This window comes from Falco punctatus, assembly GCF_963210335.1.
Source record: "Falco punctatus genome assembly, chromosome: 12".
Lineage (NCBI taxonomy): Eukaryota > Metazoa > Chordata > Aves > Falconiformes > Falconidae > Falco > Falco punctatus.
Genome location: NC_137592.1, coordinates 18795730 through 18811270, shown reverse-complemented (window position 1 = coordinate 18811270; position 15541 = coordinate 18795730). Strand labels below are relative to the sequence as shown.

The window sequence follows — 15541 nt, the reverse complement described above, 5'->3', positions numbered from 1 at the left end:
AGCGCCGCCGCGTTCCCCACCCGGGCCCCACGTCTCTGTGGGGGTTAGCGGCCGGGGCCCCGCATGGCAGCCGCCCCCGAGGCCCGAGCGGAGCACAGAGCGGTTGGGGGGGGGGGGGCGGTACACGGGGAGCCCAGGCCTCGGGGCCGCTGGCAGGAAAGCACCTGCCCTGCCGAGGAAGCGCTTTTAGTTAAGCGCGGCAATGACCTCCCCTTGGGCCAGGGGCGAGGTGAGTCAAGTGCTTTTGCACTCCCGACCGGGATCCTTCCTTCAGTGACGGCTTCGCCCGAGCTGCTAGACGCCGGTTAAAGTTACGGCAATAGACGGGTTAAAAAAAGCCCCCCCAGAGCCCCGGCCGCCGAAGGAACCCCAGCGCCAGCGACCCCCGCGGGCTCCACCGGCAGTGGGCTGTGGAGCGCGGGGCGGGGGGCTGCCCCGGGTCCCCCCGGGTCCTCAATCGCCCCGGTGCCGCTTCTGTCTCCGACATGTCCCGAAAGGACGCACAGGGGCAAAGGGTTTGCTCTCCTGTTTTCACAGTTCGGGGGAAACCGCCGCTTTTCCCGGCGTAACAGTTCCTTCCCCCGCCTCTGCTCCTTCCCCTGCTGGAAACAGAAATGTCCCGGCGAGGCCCCTGGGCCGGCCCAAGGCCGACGGGTGGCTTTCGGCAAGGGCAAGGCCGCCCACCGTGACTCTGGGCTGCCGGTGCCCCCTCGGGGGGAGCCCCCCGGTGCCCCCGCCGGAGACGCGCCTCTGGCCCGGGCACGTCGGCGCTCGCCCGGCCGCGGAGCGCCGGAGGGAGGGGGAGCTCGTCTCTGCTGCCTGCACCGCAGAGGAGCCATTTCAGAAGGTGCCCGGGGCATGAGGAAAAGGGGGGGCAGCCTGCCCCAAGGGGGGGGGGGGGGCAGGGCAGGCTGCCGGGCGACACGCGGGGCTTTGTCGGCTCGACTGGCCCCTCTGAGGCAGCATCTTCCGAGAACTGCAAAGAAAATACTGTCTTGCAGTCCCTGTAATCCACGGTTTTCATTTACTATTATTCAATCAGGATTTATCTCTGTTTTTTTAGGAGGCTACTTTTCCAGGACTGTTACTCGATACTGATCCATTAAATCATTCCAGCTGAGAGATTAAATGTATGATTTGCAACCAGCTGGATTTCTTAAATGGTGTCTTCGCCTCCCTTCAGAGTATGAGCAGACCCGACGAGAAAACACTTTGCTTTGGCATGGAAACTCGCACATTTGCCCGAAGATTACCACACGGAGTTCATTCAATGCCAACAGTATTCTCTTCCTTTCTCTTCACCGGATTAGATTTCCCCCAGCCATAAAATGCCTCCAAAAGCGAGATACCATCGTAACGGCAGCGCATGCCAGCCGAGCGGGTAGGCAGGAGGCTTAAGCCTTCTCTCGCACTACCACCTGTCTCAGGGCTGCCCCGGCTCCAGCGAGCCCGTGCAAGCAATTTGGGGGGCTCGGAGGGCGGTGGGGGTGAAAGGCTGGCTGGGGGGCCTGCACCCTCCGGATGCTGCTCCCTGTCGCGCCCCTCGACGATCTGCCCCAGAGGGCGATGCAGAGGGACGGGCCTCTGCGGCCCCTTCCCAGGCGTCAGGTCTGCGGGCAGCGGTTTCGGGCAGCCCCTCGCCCGTGTGCCCCCTTTCTCCCCGGGACGCCTCTAGAGGGCCAGGCTCTCCTTGGGGCACCCACCGCCGCGCCGCCCGTGCGGGGCCCCCGGCGAGGGTCGGGCCGGCGGCAGCGGTGGGGCCGGGCAGTGCAGCAACCCGGTCCTTCCCTCCGCAGGCTCGGGGAGTTTGTTTCAATGTAATGGTGACGGCAGCAGTGCCCGGGTGAGTATCGTCAGGGCGGCTTCATTTGCCATCGCCGGACACTACTCGAGGTAATAGACACGCGATTTAGAGTAATTATGGGAGAGCGACTGGCCGCCCTCCACCTCCGGAGATCCCCCGCGGGGACGGCATCTCGGAGACCGGCAGAAATAATCATCAGATCTCAAAGTAATAGCGTGTAGGTGGGAAATGCCGTCGCTTTCGCTGTGCTGGCCTCGCCCGAAAAAAATATGCCCCTTCTAAGCTTGAAAGGGATCTGGGGCTTTTCTCCGACAGAAACCACGCCGCAGAGCCACGGCACCGTGGGGCATCTGCCGCACCTACGGAGAAGAAAGCACTGGCATCCGCCGGGCGCACTCGGGGTGACCGAGCCCGGCTCCGCACAGCGCCGCCGCAGCACAGCCCGGCGCCAGCACCGCCTCTTGCCTCCCACCGCCTCGCTTTCTACCAAAATCGCCAGTAGGGTGGCATCACACACCTCCGGCCCTTCTAATCTGGGAGGGCAGCGAGGTGAGCTGCGCAGGGACGCGCCTGCCCCCACGCCACACTCTCCACGGCCACCCGTGGGCGTCCCCGCCGCCCGGCTCCACGCCTCGCGCGGCGCTGTCAGCACCTCCCTGCCCCACGTCTGGTGTTGTTTGATTCCGGGAGGTTTCCAAACCGTCCTGACTTCCCAGTTGTTGGTATTTCTGTTGGGTGTGCGCTCGACACGCTCGTAAGAGCGATGTGCCAAGCTGTTTCTTAAGTTTTAAACGTCCCCTCCTTTCCCCAGCGCCAGCTGCGGCCTCGCTCGCTGCGCGGTGCGTGGCGCTGCGGCACCTCGCCCCGAGCAGCTGCTGGGCTCATGTGTAACAGAATACCTCAGGGTATGGAGGGAAACCCACTCGTCCGGGGCCCCGCAGTGGCCTGGGAGCTCCTCTCCCCGCTCCAGCAGCCCCTGTGCCCTCCGCGGAGGCCGTGCCCCTGCGCCGCTCCTGCGCCTTTGGCAGCGGGCAGCGGAGCGGGCTGGAAGGGGCGAGCCGCAGGGAGCAGCTCCCCCGCCGGCCGGGCGTGCCCCGTCGGTGGGAAACAGCCGGCTCCCTACGACGGGGTGGCTCCGGCTGCCGCAGCACAACAACCCCCGGCAGCGAGGGCCGGGGGCCGCTTGGTTTCACGGCGCCGGGGTAAATAGCCGAGGGGTCCTGGCTCGGTTGTGCTCGGTGGTCGGGTGGGGCCACCCTCGGGGGTGCCACTAACTCAGGCTTTGCTAATACTTTCCCCTGACACGCAGCTCCTAAGTGACAACAGGGATACGACATTCAGTCCCTTTGGATTAAACGCATCCCCCTGAACCAGAGGTGTCCAGAGTCACTTGCCCCCGGCCCCCGGCAGCACCCTGAGGTGTGCAGGGGGCGATGTCCCACCGACGGGTGACCGGTCATGCACCCTCGCCATCTCCTTGCGCGAGAGCGCGTGTCCTCGCCGGTGCGGGTGCCGTCCGCTGCCGGAGCGGCCCCGTCCCCCGGGGCACCTGCCGCCGGCGTTTCCCACGCACCGGGCGAAAGTCGGGTCCCGCAGAGGGGACAGCAGGTACGGGCGGTGGGCGCGGACCTGTCCCTTCCCCGCCGAGGCCGGGGGTTCCCAGCGGCAGCGGTGGAAAGTGGGGAGCGGGATCAGATGCGCGCTTGGAGCCTGCCGGCAGCGGGGTCACTGTGTCCGGCTCCGTGGGCAGGGTGGGCGGTGTGTGTGTGGGTGTGTGTGGACGACGATGATGCTCCTACTGCTGAAGTGCGCTTGGATCAAGTCTCTACTATCTCCCCCGACCCCCAGCACAACTGCATCTAAACCCGCGTTTTGCAACGGCCAGACTGGGGGTGTCTCTGCCCAGACCCGAACTCCTGCAAGACTAGAAATCGCTCTTCCAATATGCAGTGGGCTTTGCCCAATTTTACCGCAACCTGTAGGCTCTATAACTCTTCACACACTCCCTTTTCTTTTTAATTCTTCCTCACTGTTGCCAACCACTCTTGCCTGTGTTGACACCCAGACGAGCTCCTGACAGTCACTTTTCAGACTCAGATGTCCGTCTCACACACGGTAGTTTTAACTACTGCCTCGGCTTTCACGTTGCAGCCTACTTTTGGAGAGCAGGGCAGCGCAAATGAATATTCCTGATGAAGGTAGCTTTCATCGGGTTCTTTACAAAATCTATTCCTCCTTCCTCCCTCCCACCCCCTAGATACACACGCACCATACCGAGGTTTGCATTTTTCATGGCGGGACAGGCAAGTCTATAAAAGGCACGTTTGTTTTTCCTGGCTGTTTCAAATATGTATTTCCTGGAGGACTTCACATCTCATGGGGTCATCAGAAGCATATGTGTGATTTTCATCTTTCCAAGTGATTTCTACACACCCCCCACCCTCACCCCCGCCTCTCCTTAGCAGCACTGTTTGCTGATGTGACATTTTACCTGTCTGTTCACCTTAGCTCCCACTAACCCTCTCCGCTTCCCTCTGAGTCTCAGGCTCTTGGTGAAGTCTCAATTTGTTTCCGTGTGTCTGTTTTTTAAAGGAGTAGGTTTGTTGTGGTTTTTTTTTTCCACCCTTGTCTTCTCTTTTTCCTGTAGGACACGGGTTGGGCTGGAGGCAGGAGCAGCTTGTTGCTCTGCCGCCCAGCAAGCCCGGCCGCCCGCTCGGCAGCCGCCGTCTCCCGGTGCCCCGGGGCGCGGAGCGGGACCAGCTCTGCGGCGCACCGGCACTGCGGGGAAAGGATAATTTGATATTTAGAGCTGGAGATAGAGCGTTCTCGCCCAAACCCGGCAAAGAAACCGTAACCAACAGGCAAACCAACCCCCCCTCCCGTTTATTTAAGCGGGAAGGAGATAGACCTTTTCCCCGAGCAAGGAGCCGCCTCCCCGGCGCAGGGAGGGGAAGCTTTGAGCCCCGCTCCCTGCAGCAAAATGGCAAGAAGCTGATCGCGCGGCCCAGCTCCCAAGTTTAAGTATGTATTTTTCCAAACCCCTGAGCTACTCTCCTTCGACAAAACCCTCACCTTTTCCTTGTGTGCTGAAGCACTGAAAGTTCCCTTTAGTATATTTTTCTTGGCTGTCTGAGCCGCAGCGTTTTGATTCACTAAGCAGAGGAAGTTAAAGAGCTCTGCAGTAAGGGCCAGTGGCCAGTGTTTTCATCGCCATCCCCCTACATTATTTGTCATGCTCAAGCGAGGGTTTGTTCAAGGCAAGAGACTGCTCATACCGGGCTGCATTTGTTTCTCCTAAAGAAGAAAATAGGTTTTGTTTCCGGGTCTGGTAACAGGAGCCTGAGTGCCTTACACAAACATCGCTGGGCAGGCAGAGGCACTTCCAAGGCTTTTCATTCTGGGGCTGGAGCAGCCCCCCTCAAACACACATCGAGGCTTCGGTTAGGCCCAAACGGCTGAGCCAGGGGTGGGCAGGAGAGCGAACGTAGCCCCCAAGAAACGCACCAAGCAGGCGACTTCTCTCATGTAGGTCATGTTAAATGTCTGCAAAATGACTTAAACTATCTAAAGGAAAACGGAGCCACAAAGCCTTGTAGATGAGATGCGACTGTGTTTCCCAGAAGGTCCTGTTTATCCCCGAGCTCCTGCAAAGGCTTGCAGAGGGAAGGCATTTAACCAGCAAGCGCTGCCATACGCTGCCCTACTCATAGGAAAGGCTCTTACCCCAATAAACGTCCTCCCTGTCTCCAGTAAAGCATGCGACTGTGACACATCTTCAGTAGCCTGTCGGGATGTTCTCCCCTTCCATCCATGGCTATTTCCCCGGCAGGGTGGCAAGCTGCACCCTGGCAGGATAACCAAAATTGTTTTCTGTCCCAAATGTGCAATTTCTCTCATAACCCTTTTCAGCACAGCACCAGAACAGTAATGTTCATGTAATAAAGCACAGGGCTTCCCCGCAGAAGAAATCTGCTTTAGTACCCGTGAATATCCAGTGCCCTGCTATCTTCAGAATTACTTCAGTTCTGGCGTAAATGCTGCATTCATTATGTGATTTGGTAAGGTTTTAGTCTGAGGGCAAATAGCACTTTCATATACACATATATATGCACGCGTATGTGTATGTAGGTATGTGTGTGCGCGTATAGCAGAGAGACAGGGAGTGCGGTTTTCCCCTCGGTGTCCGAGCCACCGGGCTGAGCTGTGGGGTCTGCCTGCCGCACCCCGGCCCCAGTCCGGGCACAGCCAGGGCGGGCTTCACGGCTAAAGCCTGCCGGATCCGGGCTGGTTTTTTATTTACGCCCCGAAACCTGCGCGGGTACCCTGTAAACAACCAACCCTGGGATGAGATATGCGCCATGTAACGTAACGCTAGTGAATCATAACTAATCTGTTTAAAACCAAAGATTAGTCACGTCAGTTTCGGCATATTCCTCTATCGGGAACTTTTTTTTGTGCGTGGAAAATCGGGGGGATTTGGATTAATTTACCAAACATCATTACTAAGGCAAGTACAGTCCGATAAGATGAGTCTTAACATGCACAGGTTTTCAGGTTGTATTACACATGTCCCATCATCTGGGCTTGAAGTGCGCCCTTAATGCTAGCTTGACCTGCAGATTTATTTTTTTTCTTACAGCATGATTTCTGTTTCTAGCTGTCTTTGACTTCAGCGACTCGCCCTCTCTCCGTATATAAGTGATCATCGCTGCAAAGTACAGGAGTTTTCATCGCCCCTCGCTTTCAAAGGGCCTTTCTCACTCCGCCAGCCCTTCATTTACTTTCCCCGATCGAATTCTGTCTCCTCTGTGCAATATGACCTTTTATTAACCGCGTAAACCCCATCCTGTTTTCATACTGCCTCTTTAAATGTTCCCCATCTTGGCTTTACTTTTTATCTTTTTTTTTTTTTTTCTCCACGGGCAAAGCCTTAAGGCTTTATTTCGGTTTCGAGGCCATGTTTTATTAACCCAGTCGTTCTGTTTTCCTTCCCGAAGTTACTTCTTAAAAATACAAAATAATTAACTAGCCAATTAATGCATTCTTTGCAATATTGCACCGCTGCATGTGTTATTTTACGGGGAGCGGGGATCTTCCGTACCCCTTAGGAAGCAGCAGTTCCTCTATTGTGGAATGTTTATTTTCAAAGGATTAAAATTCATAGCTAAAATTATTAGATGCCCCTCACCGGAAATAACAGGACCTGCTGTTCAGACCCTGGTGCACGCAGGACCACACGGGTACGCTCCCACAGCAGAGGCAGCAGCCGCACCATAGCCGCTGCTGCACCATCACCCCAAAGAGCACAGAGAGGAGAAACGTTAACCGCAATATACCACATCGTCTCCTCTGTAACGCCGTACCCCGCTGCACCCCAGCATAACGAGAACACCGGATTTATAACCACGAGCAACAGAGCGCTTTTTTCCGAGACCGCTCCTCCTCGTTACCGACATCCATACCTTCCCTTCTATAGCCTTTAACGGGGCCTCAGAGAAATGTGCTTTTAGCGGACACCCACAAACGCACAGAGGTGCTAATCCAGCCCCAGATTATATCAAATTAGGACATTGCCCGCACAAAACTCCCGCTGATTGAAATTTCAGCCAGCGTCTGAAACCTGGACACGATCTTTGCTGATCTACACATATTTCTATCCCGCTTGAAGCCATATCGTTTTCTCGGTTTATTTTTCACAATAAATTCATTTTGGGGAGGGGGGGAGCGGGGAAGCATAAAACCTGTTGCAAGCTCAGAGGAACATTTTAACGGATGATGTATCACATTCGGCTTCTAGCAAAGAGTTGGTAGCGAGGGTGCAAGCTGTAATGAAATCACCCTGAGCTCTTATCTTCTAATGAAGCAAACTTGCAAACACCTTGCCTGTCTCTTTTGCCACCCGGTGCTTAGAGAAAAGGGGGGGGTGGGGGGGAAGGAAAGAAAGGAAAAGGAGAGGAATAGACAGATCCCATTCCCGGCATCACTGCCACAGCCGCTGACAAGGCGCTTGCAGCCCAGCCGTGCCGGACCCCGGAGCAGGGTCTGGCCACGCTCACCTTGGCCGCCCACCCTCGGGGCGAGGGGGCGACTTTCTGCCGGGGCCAGCGGACACCGGGGCGGGAAAGCCCGCAGCCTGCCCGGCCGTGCCCTCGGGGGAGCAGGTGCGCGACCTCCCCGTTCCCCTTAGGGCCAGCACCGCGCGTCCTTCCCCCTCCCCTTGCCTCCCCGCTTCCCCGGCGCACGCCGCCTCCCCGGGCCGGGCCGGAACGGAACGGCCCCGACGTGCCCGGGCGTTGCTCGGCGGGACCCCCCAAAAGGGACAGGGTGCGGGGGGCAGCCCCGGGGGTCCCGATACCGCCCGGGTGTCCGCCGCCTTCCCCGGCCGAGCACCGTCAGCCCACCGGGCCGCCCGCTCCGCTCTGAGCGCCGAGAACACCCCGCAGGCGAGTGAAGCAACCGCACGCCGAGTTAGATTTCTAAATTTTATTATAAAATAAAAGCAGAAATATTTTCCAAAGAATGTATTCACATAATATAAACAATAAACAAAAACTAAGGTGAGTGACTTGCGGTTGATACTGTCGTTTAGGTCTAAATTTGAGCAGCAATTCCTTTTTTTTTTTTTTTTTTTTTTTTTTTTTTAAAGCCCGCTCCTGCCCTCGTTGCACACCGAGGGGAGAATCTACCCCTGTTTCCCTCTGGGGCCTGAGCCGGGCCATCACTTCCTTTCCCACCCAGCAAATGGCGAAAGCACCAACATGGACAAGGCCGAAGAAGCCGTCTCTCTGCATAGCATCAGCTACAAGAAGGTTACAGAGTCTGCCTAGAGCGCGTGTTGCTGCTATAACTTGACTACAACTTTTGTATTCTTAGTTGAAATTGTACATCGTACACCTGCCACGGATACATAACTACAATAGAATAACGGGAGCGATGTGTAACTTTCAAAAAGGCATGGCAACAGCCTTGCGCTCCCCTTTCCTCCCACCCCCCGAAAAAAAAAAGATTACAGTGTGCCTCTTCCCACACAGACCGGCCCGATCGAATGACACCACCGAGAGATTCGTGAAGTTCAGGCTGAAAAGAGCTGCTACACCGAACCACCTTACAGCCTGCCGTGTGAAAACCACAGCTCCTGCCCAACAGCCCTCACATGCCTGAGACCACCTTTAAGCAACCCTTAAGGCTTTTCACAACATCACTGCCCACAGCCGAGTCCGACATCTTCCAAACCTGCAGCCAGCCTGCTTGCCAAAGGGCACAACACATCCACTAAGGAGTCTGTCATCACTTTCAGAGTCTCTGGTAAGATTAAGCGGGGAAAGAAAAAAAAAAAAAAAAGGAAAAAATAGAGTAAAGGAGGGCTGGTGCGAAGGAGGGAGCGTGTACATGGTTTTAAGAGCCCAGATCGACCAGGTTAGACGACATGGGGTTAAGGATGGAGTCCTGCAAGCTGTGGTGGTGCATGGGGTCGGCGCTGGGCACGGGGATGGCGCTGGGGCCCTGGGGGTGGCCCAGGCCGTGCAGGGGCTGCAGCCCGGGGTTGGAGCTGAGCAGCAGCGCGGGGCTGGAGGAGGTGTGATCCGGGGTCCCTGACGGCGTCTTCTCGTCCTCTGAGCTCCCCAAAACTGTCTTATTCCCGTTCATTGACGCCGAGAGCGGGTTGTGGCTGTTGGAGTTGGAATTCTCGTTGTTTTCCCTATAGGAAACACAAAAGAGGGAGGGAAATCACCGTGTGGCCGCCGCTCCGGGGCGCGCAGCGCGGGAGCGGGGGCGGCGGGCGGCGGGGGAGCCGGCTCCCGGGGCGGCGGGCGGGGGGGGGGGAGTGCAGGAACAGTGGGTTTACAAAGTCTGCAAACCTCCAAGGCCTCTTCATCTGGCACAAAGGTCTAAGGTCTGCCGAGCTTGTAAACAGTCTCCCACTAGCCCAGAGGAAAGTGTCAATTTGCCAAAACGTCATTTTCTGCGTCCAAAGCGTTTGCACAGCGTGGGGAGGGAGGGGGAAGGAAAGGAAGGGAGGGAGGAAGACATAAAAAAAAACCCAACCAACAAACAACTTTTAAACTTTAAAACTGCTCCCGGAGCTGAAGAGAAGTCCGGCCGCGATTTCTCCTGGGAAGGCCGCAGCCCGGCAGGACCGCGCTGTGCCGCAGTCAGCCTCCCAGCCTCGCGTCAGGCGGGACGGGCTTTGCTTAAGGCACCGGATGGGTTTTTTTTCCCCTCGCCTGAGCTTAAAGCTCAGAACATAGCCCAATATGGACTGTAAGGCAAGCAAGCAGAGTTAACTGGCGTATTTCCCCGGCCTTGTCGGGAAATGCGCCTCACGCCCGCTGCTATCACCCCGTCCCTCCGCGGGAGGCGGAGGGCGCAGCCCGGGTGGGCTCTGGCTCGGCCCCGCGGGGGGGGAGCCCGCACCGCCGGTGCGCCTACCGGCAGCGGCGGCCGGCTCGGGAAGGCAGGGCATCATTTCAAAATTCATCACCAGGTAAACACCGGGAAATCGCTGGAGGCTGGCCAAGCCCTTGCAAATATATAGATAGATAGCCACATTTTTTTTTTTTTTTAATTAAAGGGGCAAGATGGGGTGGGGACGGCCGCCCAGTCAAGGCTAACTCGACTTTTAGACATAGCTCCCGCAGAAATACTTTAGACAGCCCTGCCTGAAATACTGAAGGCATTGCAAGTCTATTTAAAAGCTGCTGTGGAAGCTTTGAAACACACTATCTGGCAGAGGGGCCCTATCCTGCAGGATTTGACCGAGAGAAGTAAAGCCATTGCGCTGACGGTTTTTCCTCAATAAGGGCTGCAGGATGTGGCTGGAGACACTTGGTGCCAAAAAATTAAAATTAGACAAGAAAGCTCTGTTTGAACAAGTTTGCTTGAGTGAATGACAATCCCATGAACGGTCTGTTTTCCAATGCCTGGAGTGTAATATTAGGTTGAGTGTATTTTTCAATGTCAAAAATCTTATTTGTCTCTGGAGACCTTTAAAATTTGATTCTCCGGGAGGGGAAAAAAAAAAGAAAAAGAATGGAATAAGTGTAACCTTCATTTCCTTTGGATATTTGAAGGTGAGTCCCTGCTATCAGCAATAAAAAGGATCTCTAACATCTCGTAAAACCAATACTTGCGAGGATTTGAAGGAAAATTAAAGCGCTAGCACCATTTTGGGAAATGTATGGAGCAAATCTGTGCGGAGCCCCAACCTGCCGGGCTGCACAGCTGCGGCGCTGGCCATTTCCAAAACATATTAGGAAGAAATGAAAACTAGAAGTCTCCTCAGAGGCACTGATCTACGGGAGATTTCTAATCCCTTAACCGCGCAGGTCATACTATCAGATCCGTATGAACTGGGAAACTCAGCGAGCTAGCGAGGAGGCACTGCGCAGTTAGAGGACGCTTTTTGCTTCTTCGAACCGTCTTCCTAAGGCACAGGGACTGCTGACGGAAAAGTCATCCCGAATACCTGAGGATGCAGGCACTAACCTCTGCCCTGCAGTTAATGGTCCCTGCACTCCACTTAACGAGACAAACATTGTTACAGAATCACGTTCCGTCTAAGAATATACACCCATTAACGTGCGTTGGTGAGCACCTTGCTGGGTAGTGAACACGAACTGCGATGTGATGAGCGAGGTAAGAGGCAGCCCCGGTCGCTCCCTGTCCAGGTCTCCCGCCTCCCGCCAGGAGCCGACGGGACAGGCAGTTTGGCTAACGGCGCTCGGACCCGCTCGTCGCCGGCCGCCCCTCGCCGCGCCGGGTAACCCTCAAGGGTACGCTCCGGGCGGTGCGCCCTCGGGCCCCGCCGCCGGGCCGCGGACCCTCACCGGCCGGGCGCCCCGCCGGGCTACGGCGGGCAAGGAGGCGGCCGCGCTGCCCAGCCGGGACTGGCCGCCGGCCGTGGGAAGCGCGCTCGGCAGAAGGGGCTGCCCCGGGGCCGCCGCGCCGGCTGCGCGGGCAGCGGGGTCTCTGCGAGGAAGGGGCCCCAGCGTCCCTCTGGCGGACGGACGGACGGATGGACGGATGGACGGGCCGCCGCGCCCGCTCTGCCTCCCGGGGCGCGCCCGCCCCGACAGCGCGGCCCCTGCGGACGCGCCGTCCCGCGGGCCTCCCCGCCGCCGGGGCTGGGGCGGAGCGGGGCCAGAGGCGCGGCCGGGGCGCCAGGGGAGCCGGGGGCGCCGGGGGAAGCCGGGGGAGCCGTACCTTTCCTTGGCCTCGGCGGCGCGGTCCCGCTGCCGGCGGTTCTTGAACCAGTTGCTGACCTGGGTGGTGGTAAGGCCAGTGGCCTCGGCCAGCTCCCGCTTCTCACGGGGGGACGGGTAGGGGTTGTGAGCGTACCACTCGCGAAGGACGCTGCGGCTCTTCTCCTTGAAGCAGTAGCTGGTCTCCTCGCCGTCCCAGATGGAGCGGGGCAGCGGGAACTTGCGGCGCACCCGGTACTTGCCCACCGCCCCTAGGGGTCGCCCCCGCAGCTTCTCCGCCTCGATGTAGTGCGCCTTCAGCCAGAGCTGCTGCAGCTTGGGGTGGTTGTGCGCCGAGAACTGGTGGCTCTCCAGGATCTTGTAGAGCTCGCGGAAGTTGCCCCGGTGGAAGGCCACCACCGCCTTGGCCTTCAGGACGCTCTCGTTCTTGTGGAGGTGCTCGCAGGCAGGGAGGGACCAGAGGAACCGCCCCAGCCGCTCGATGTTGCCGCCTTGCTGGAGCACCTCGCAGACGCAGGCCACTTGCTCTTGGGTGAAGCCAAAAGTCGGGAGCATCGACATGGTGAGCCCTGCCCCGCCGCGCACCCTACGGCCGCATAGAGGGGAGCGGCGCGGGGCGGCGGGCAGCGCCCGGCATGCGGGGCCGGCCCCGGGGCGGCGGCGCCCGGCGGGGCCCGGGCGGGCGTCACGGCCGGGCGCGGGGGGCCGCGGCCATCGGCGGGCCCGGCCCCGGGGCGGCCGCGGGAGCCGGGGAAAAAAGGCGAAGAGCGAAGAAAAAAGTCTCGGGAGCCCGAGCGCGGGCGGCTTTTCCCCCCGGCCGCCTCCTTTTTGTAAGTCCAAGTTGCGAGAGTAACTTCGTGCCTCTTTTGTCTCCTATCTGCAGCGCTCGCAGCGGCCGCGGCTCTCCCACCCCCACCCCCCTCGGCCGCCGGTTTGGGATCTCCCTGCTTCCCCCCCACCCCCCGCCGCCGCAAGATCCCACATAATATAGTGGTAAAGCCCTGCTCCCTCGCTCCTCTCCCTCTCGGAGTTTTTCCCCCCTTTCTTTCTCTCTCTCTCCTTTTTTTTTTTTTTTTTAAATAATATTATTCTAAGCTGGCATGAAAGGTGATTATCCGCGCTGTGATTGGTCCGGTTATCTGACCCGGGGACTGCCAGGAGAAGACAATAGTTTTAGTCAAATTATTTGCCATGGTGACGCTGTCAATCAGGGGTAACCCGATCTGTTTTGAGGTGGCTCCCCGGCTGGGTTGACAGATTGCTCAGATCCACTCGGAGGCGGCCCTGCGAGCTGAGATATTAGCTAGCGAGGGAGAAATTTCCGCCGTGATTGACGCTGCAGGCGCCCATGGGGGAGAGGGGGAGCGCGGAGCCTGGGCCCCTGCCTTCCTCCGCAGGGCGCTGCGGGCCGGAGCCGCCGCCCCGTCCGGGTCCTGCCGCTCCATCCCGGCCCCGCCGCCCCGTCCCGTCCCGGCCCCGCCGTCGCGTCCCGGCCCCGCCGCCCCGTCCCGGCCCCGCAGCCACATTCCGGCCCCGCCGCTCCGGACCGCGGGCTCTGCCGTCCCCGGCTGCGGTGGGGAGAAAAACCCGTCTCCGGCCCTTGCAGAAAGTTTCCTTCTAAGCGCGTTAGTTTAACCCCCCTCCCCAGCGCCCAGTAACAGCCGCCGGAGAGTTTTATAGGGAAGGGGCCTCTCATGTACAATAGAGACCCTGTTCGTGACCTGGGATCCCATTACAGGCTGATCGTACCTGCCCGGGAGCTAGGAGGAGGCATCGTGATGATACAGGACCGGGGAAGGATTGCCTCTTCATTAGCTGCCGGCCGTGCCCCCACCGCGCTCCGGTGCGCTAGGCGCTGGCATTTATGATCACTGGAACCTGCGTATTTATTTCTACTTGATTTCCAGGAGCGTCTCGGGGTGTCTCATCCAGGAGAGGAACACGTGTAAAAGTCAGAGACACTTCTCGTGGTTAAGCGGACCCTTAGCACCCACGCACGCCCATTACACACCGCCTTTTAAGTTTACTGACTGTGCGGGGCAGGGACCGGTATTCCTTCCCGTCCCTTTCCCTCTACACAAAGCGAAAGTCGAGGGGGGTTGTGCAAGCTGGAAATTCGGGGTAGGACAAGCGGGCGCGGTAAGCGAGTGGCAGGCGGCGCAGTGGCTCCGCGGGGGCGGCGCAGGGGCTGCGCGGCGGACGGGGCCGCCGGGGCTGGCCCAGGTGAAGGCGCCCGGGAGGAGCCTCCCAGCCCCCAGCTTGGAGCAGTTTCCATGGCCTTTAATGTTCCCCTTTTGCGGAGAAATAGTAATTAATCCCAAAAGCTCTTTCTACTCCATTTGCAGCTCCGACAGGAGAGCTCTCTGCAATTGTGGGCTCCTGCCACGGTACCTTTTTAGCCGCCCCGGCGCGTCAGGGATTTAGTGAAGCCACAGGGGACCAGGCTGCGGCTCCCCGCCGCGCAGCCCGGCCCTCTGCGGCCCGTGGACGGAGCCTCCGTGCCGGCCCGGGTGGCCGTAGCGGCCGGACCCAGGGGCAAGCGAGGCCGGGGCGGCGGCGGCTCCAGGAGAGGAGCCGCGCCAGGGCTGCGGGCAGACGAAATGAGGCGGGGGAGGGAGGCAGGAGGGGAAGGAGGAGGCTGGGGGCAGCGGATCAGCCGGCGTCCAGCTCCCAACATGTCCGCACGCCTGCACGGATCCGCCGTCTATGCCTGAATTTTCCGAGCGCGCTCCGCTGTGGAGGCGCCGTGTCCTCTTACCTGTGCGGACTTTCCGCGAGTGCTGCCGCACAGCAGCAGTGGCAAGCGGGCGGCCCCCGCCCTGGATCCCCCGGGGACGCAAAATAGAGGCTTCCTTAGCAGGGCAAGAGAGACACAGCCCAAATTCGTTTAAAACAAATTCGGGAATGTTGGTGACGGGTGCGTGAAGTCCCCTGTCATGATTCTCCCACCCTCCCTCCCTCCCTACTTTGACAAAATGAGCCCTCGGCCGCGAAGTGTCTCGATGCCGGCCGACTTCTGCAGGATTCAAACTGTGCGTGTTCGTAAACGAAAGCATCCCGATACCAGCGCTTCCCAGCCATCTTAGGCGCCTGGATAGTTCTCAGCCGCAGATGTAGCGAACGGTCCCGGGACGGGAGAACGGATCCACTGCAAATGGTACTCTGAGCAGAAACGGTGAGAGAAGCAGAAATCCTCTCTCCCACCCCCAACCTCTGCGCACACACCGTGTGCTTTTCGCGAAGGAGAATATAGCTCCGTTCCGCTCCCTCTCGCGATGGGACCATGGCAAAAGAGAAAAGCGGTAGCGAGGTCTGAGCTGCGCCCCCGCCCCCGCCGCGTCCCCGCTGCCACGCTCGGTCTCCCCTCGTTTATTAGGGATATACCTGACTCCGCTTCCTCTCCATCCATCTCACAACCACAGCTGTTGAATCTGAACGGGAGCAGCTGTTCGCCCTAGCCGGAAAGGAGATGTCAAAACCTGTTGCCTGGACTTAAACCTGAGAAAGTATCTTCTTAGCACCCCCAAATGTGAGT

General features: G+C 58.8%; 1 protein-coding gene and 3 long non-coding RNA genes across 5 annotated transcripts in view; 3 read left to right on the top strand and 1 right to left on the bottom strand.

Moving 5' to 3' along the window:
• LOC308072044 overlaps window positions 1-8509 on the top strand; it is a 24376-nt gene extending 15867 nt beyond the window's left edge. Inside the window, exon 2 of the long non-coding RNA XR_013931475.1 lies at window positions 1064-8509. This is a non-coding gene — a long non-coding RNA (uncharacterized lncRNA). The remainder of the gene's footprint in view (window positions 1-1063) is intronic.
• SIX2 (SIX homeobox 2) lies at window positions 8273-13740 on the bottom strand. The gene is made up of 2 exons (XM_080408340.1): window positions 12008-13740; window positions 8273-9503 (listed from the first exon to the last, which is right to left on the bottom strand). Exons 1-2 carry the CDS (start codon window positions 12565-12567, stop codon window positions 9200-9202), a joined length of 864 nt encoding a protein of 287 aa, XP_080264466.1. The 5' UTR covers window positions 12568-13740; the 3' UTR covers window positions 8273-9199.
• LOC308072043 overlaps window positions 12466-15541 on the top strand; it is a 26695-nt gene continuing 23619 nt past the window's right edge. The window contains exon 1 of the long non-coding RNA XR_013931474.1: window positions 12466-12568. This is a non-coding gene — a long non-coding RNA (uncharacterized lncRNA). The remainder of the gene's footprint in view (window positions 12569-15541) is intronic.
• Window positions 13758-15541, top strand: part of LOC308072039 — a 21468-nt gene continuing 19684 nt past the window's right edge. For both annotated transcript variants that reach the window (XR_013931469.1, XR_013931470.1), the window contains exons 1-2: window positions 13758-15316; window positions 15429-15535. This is a non-coding gene — a long non-coding RNA (uncharacterized lncRNA). The remainder of the gene's footprint in view (window positions 15317-15428; window positions 15536-15541) is intronic.

Bases quoted from the DNA above. Each gene is read 5' to 3' on its own strand.
- SIX2 (XM_080408340.1), bottom strand. From the start codon at position 12,567: ATGTCGATGCTCCCGACTTTTGGCTTCACCCAAGAGCAAGTGGCCTGC. The intron at 9,504-12,007 runs GTACGGCTCCCC...TGTTTCCTATAG, and splicing joins GCCGCCGAGGCCAAGGAAAG to GGAAAACAACGAGAATTCCA.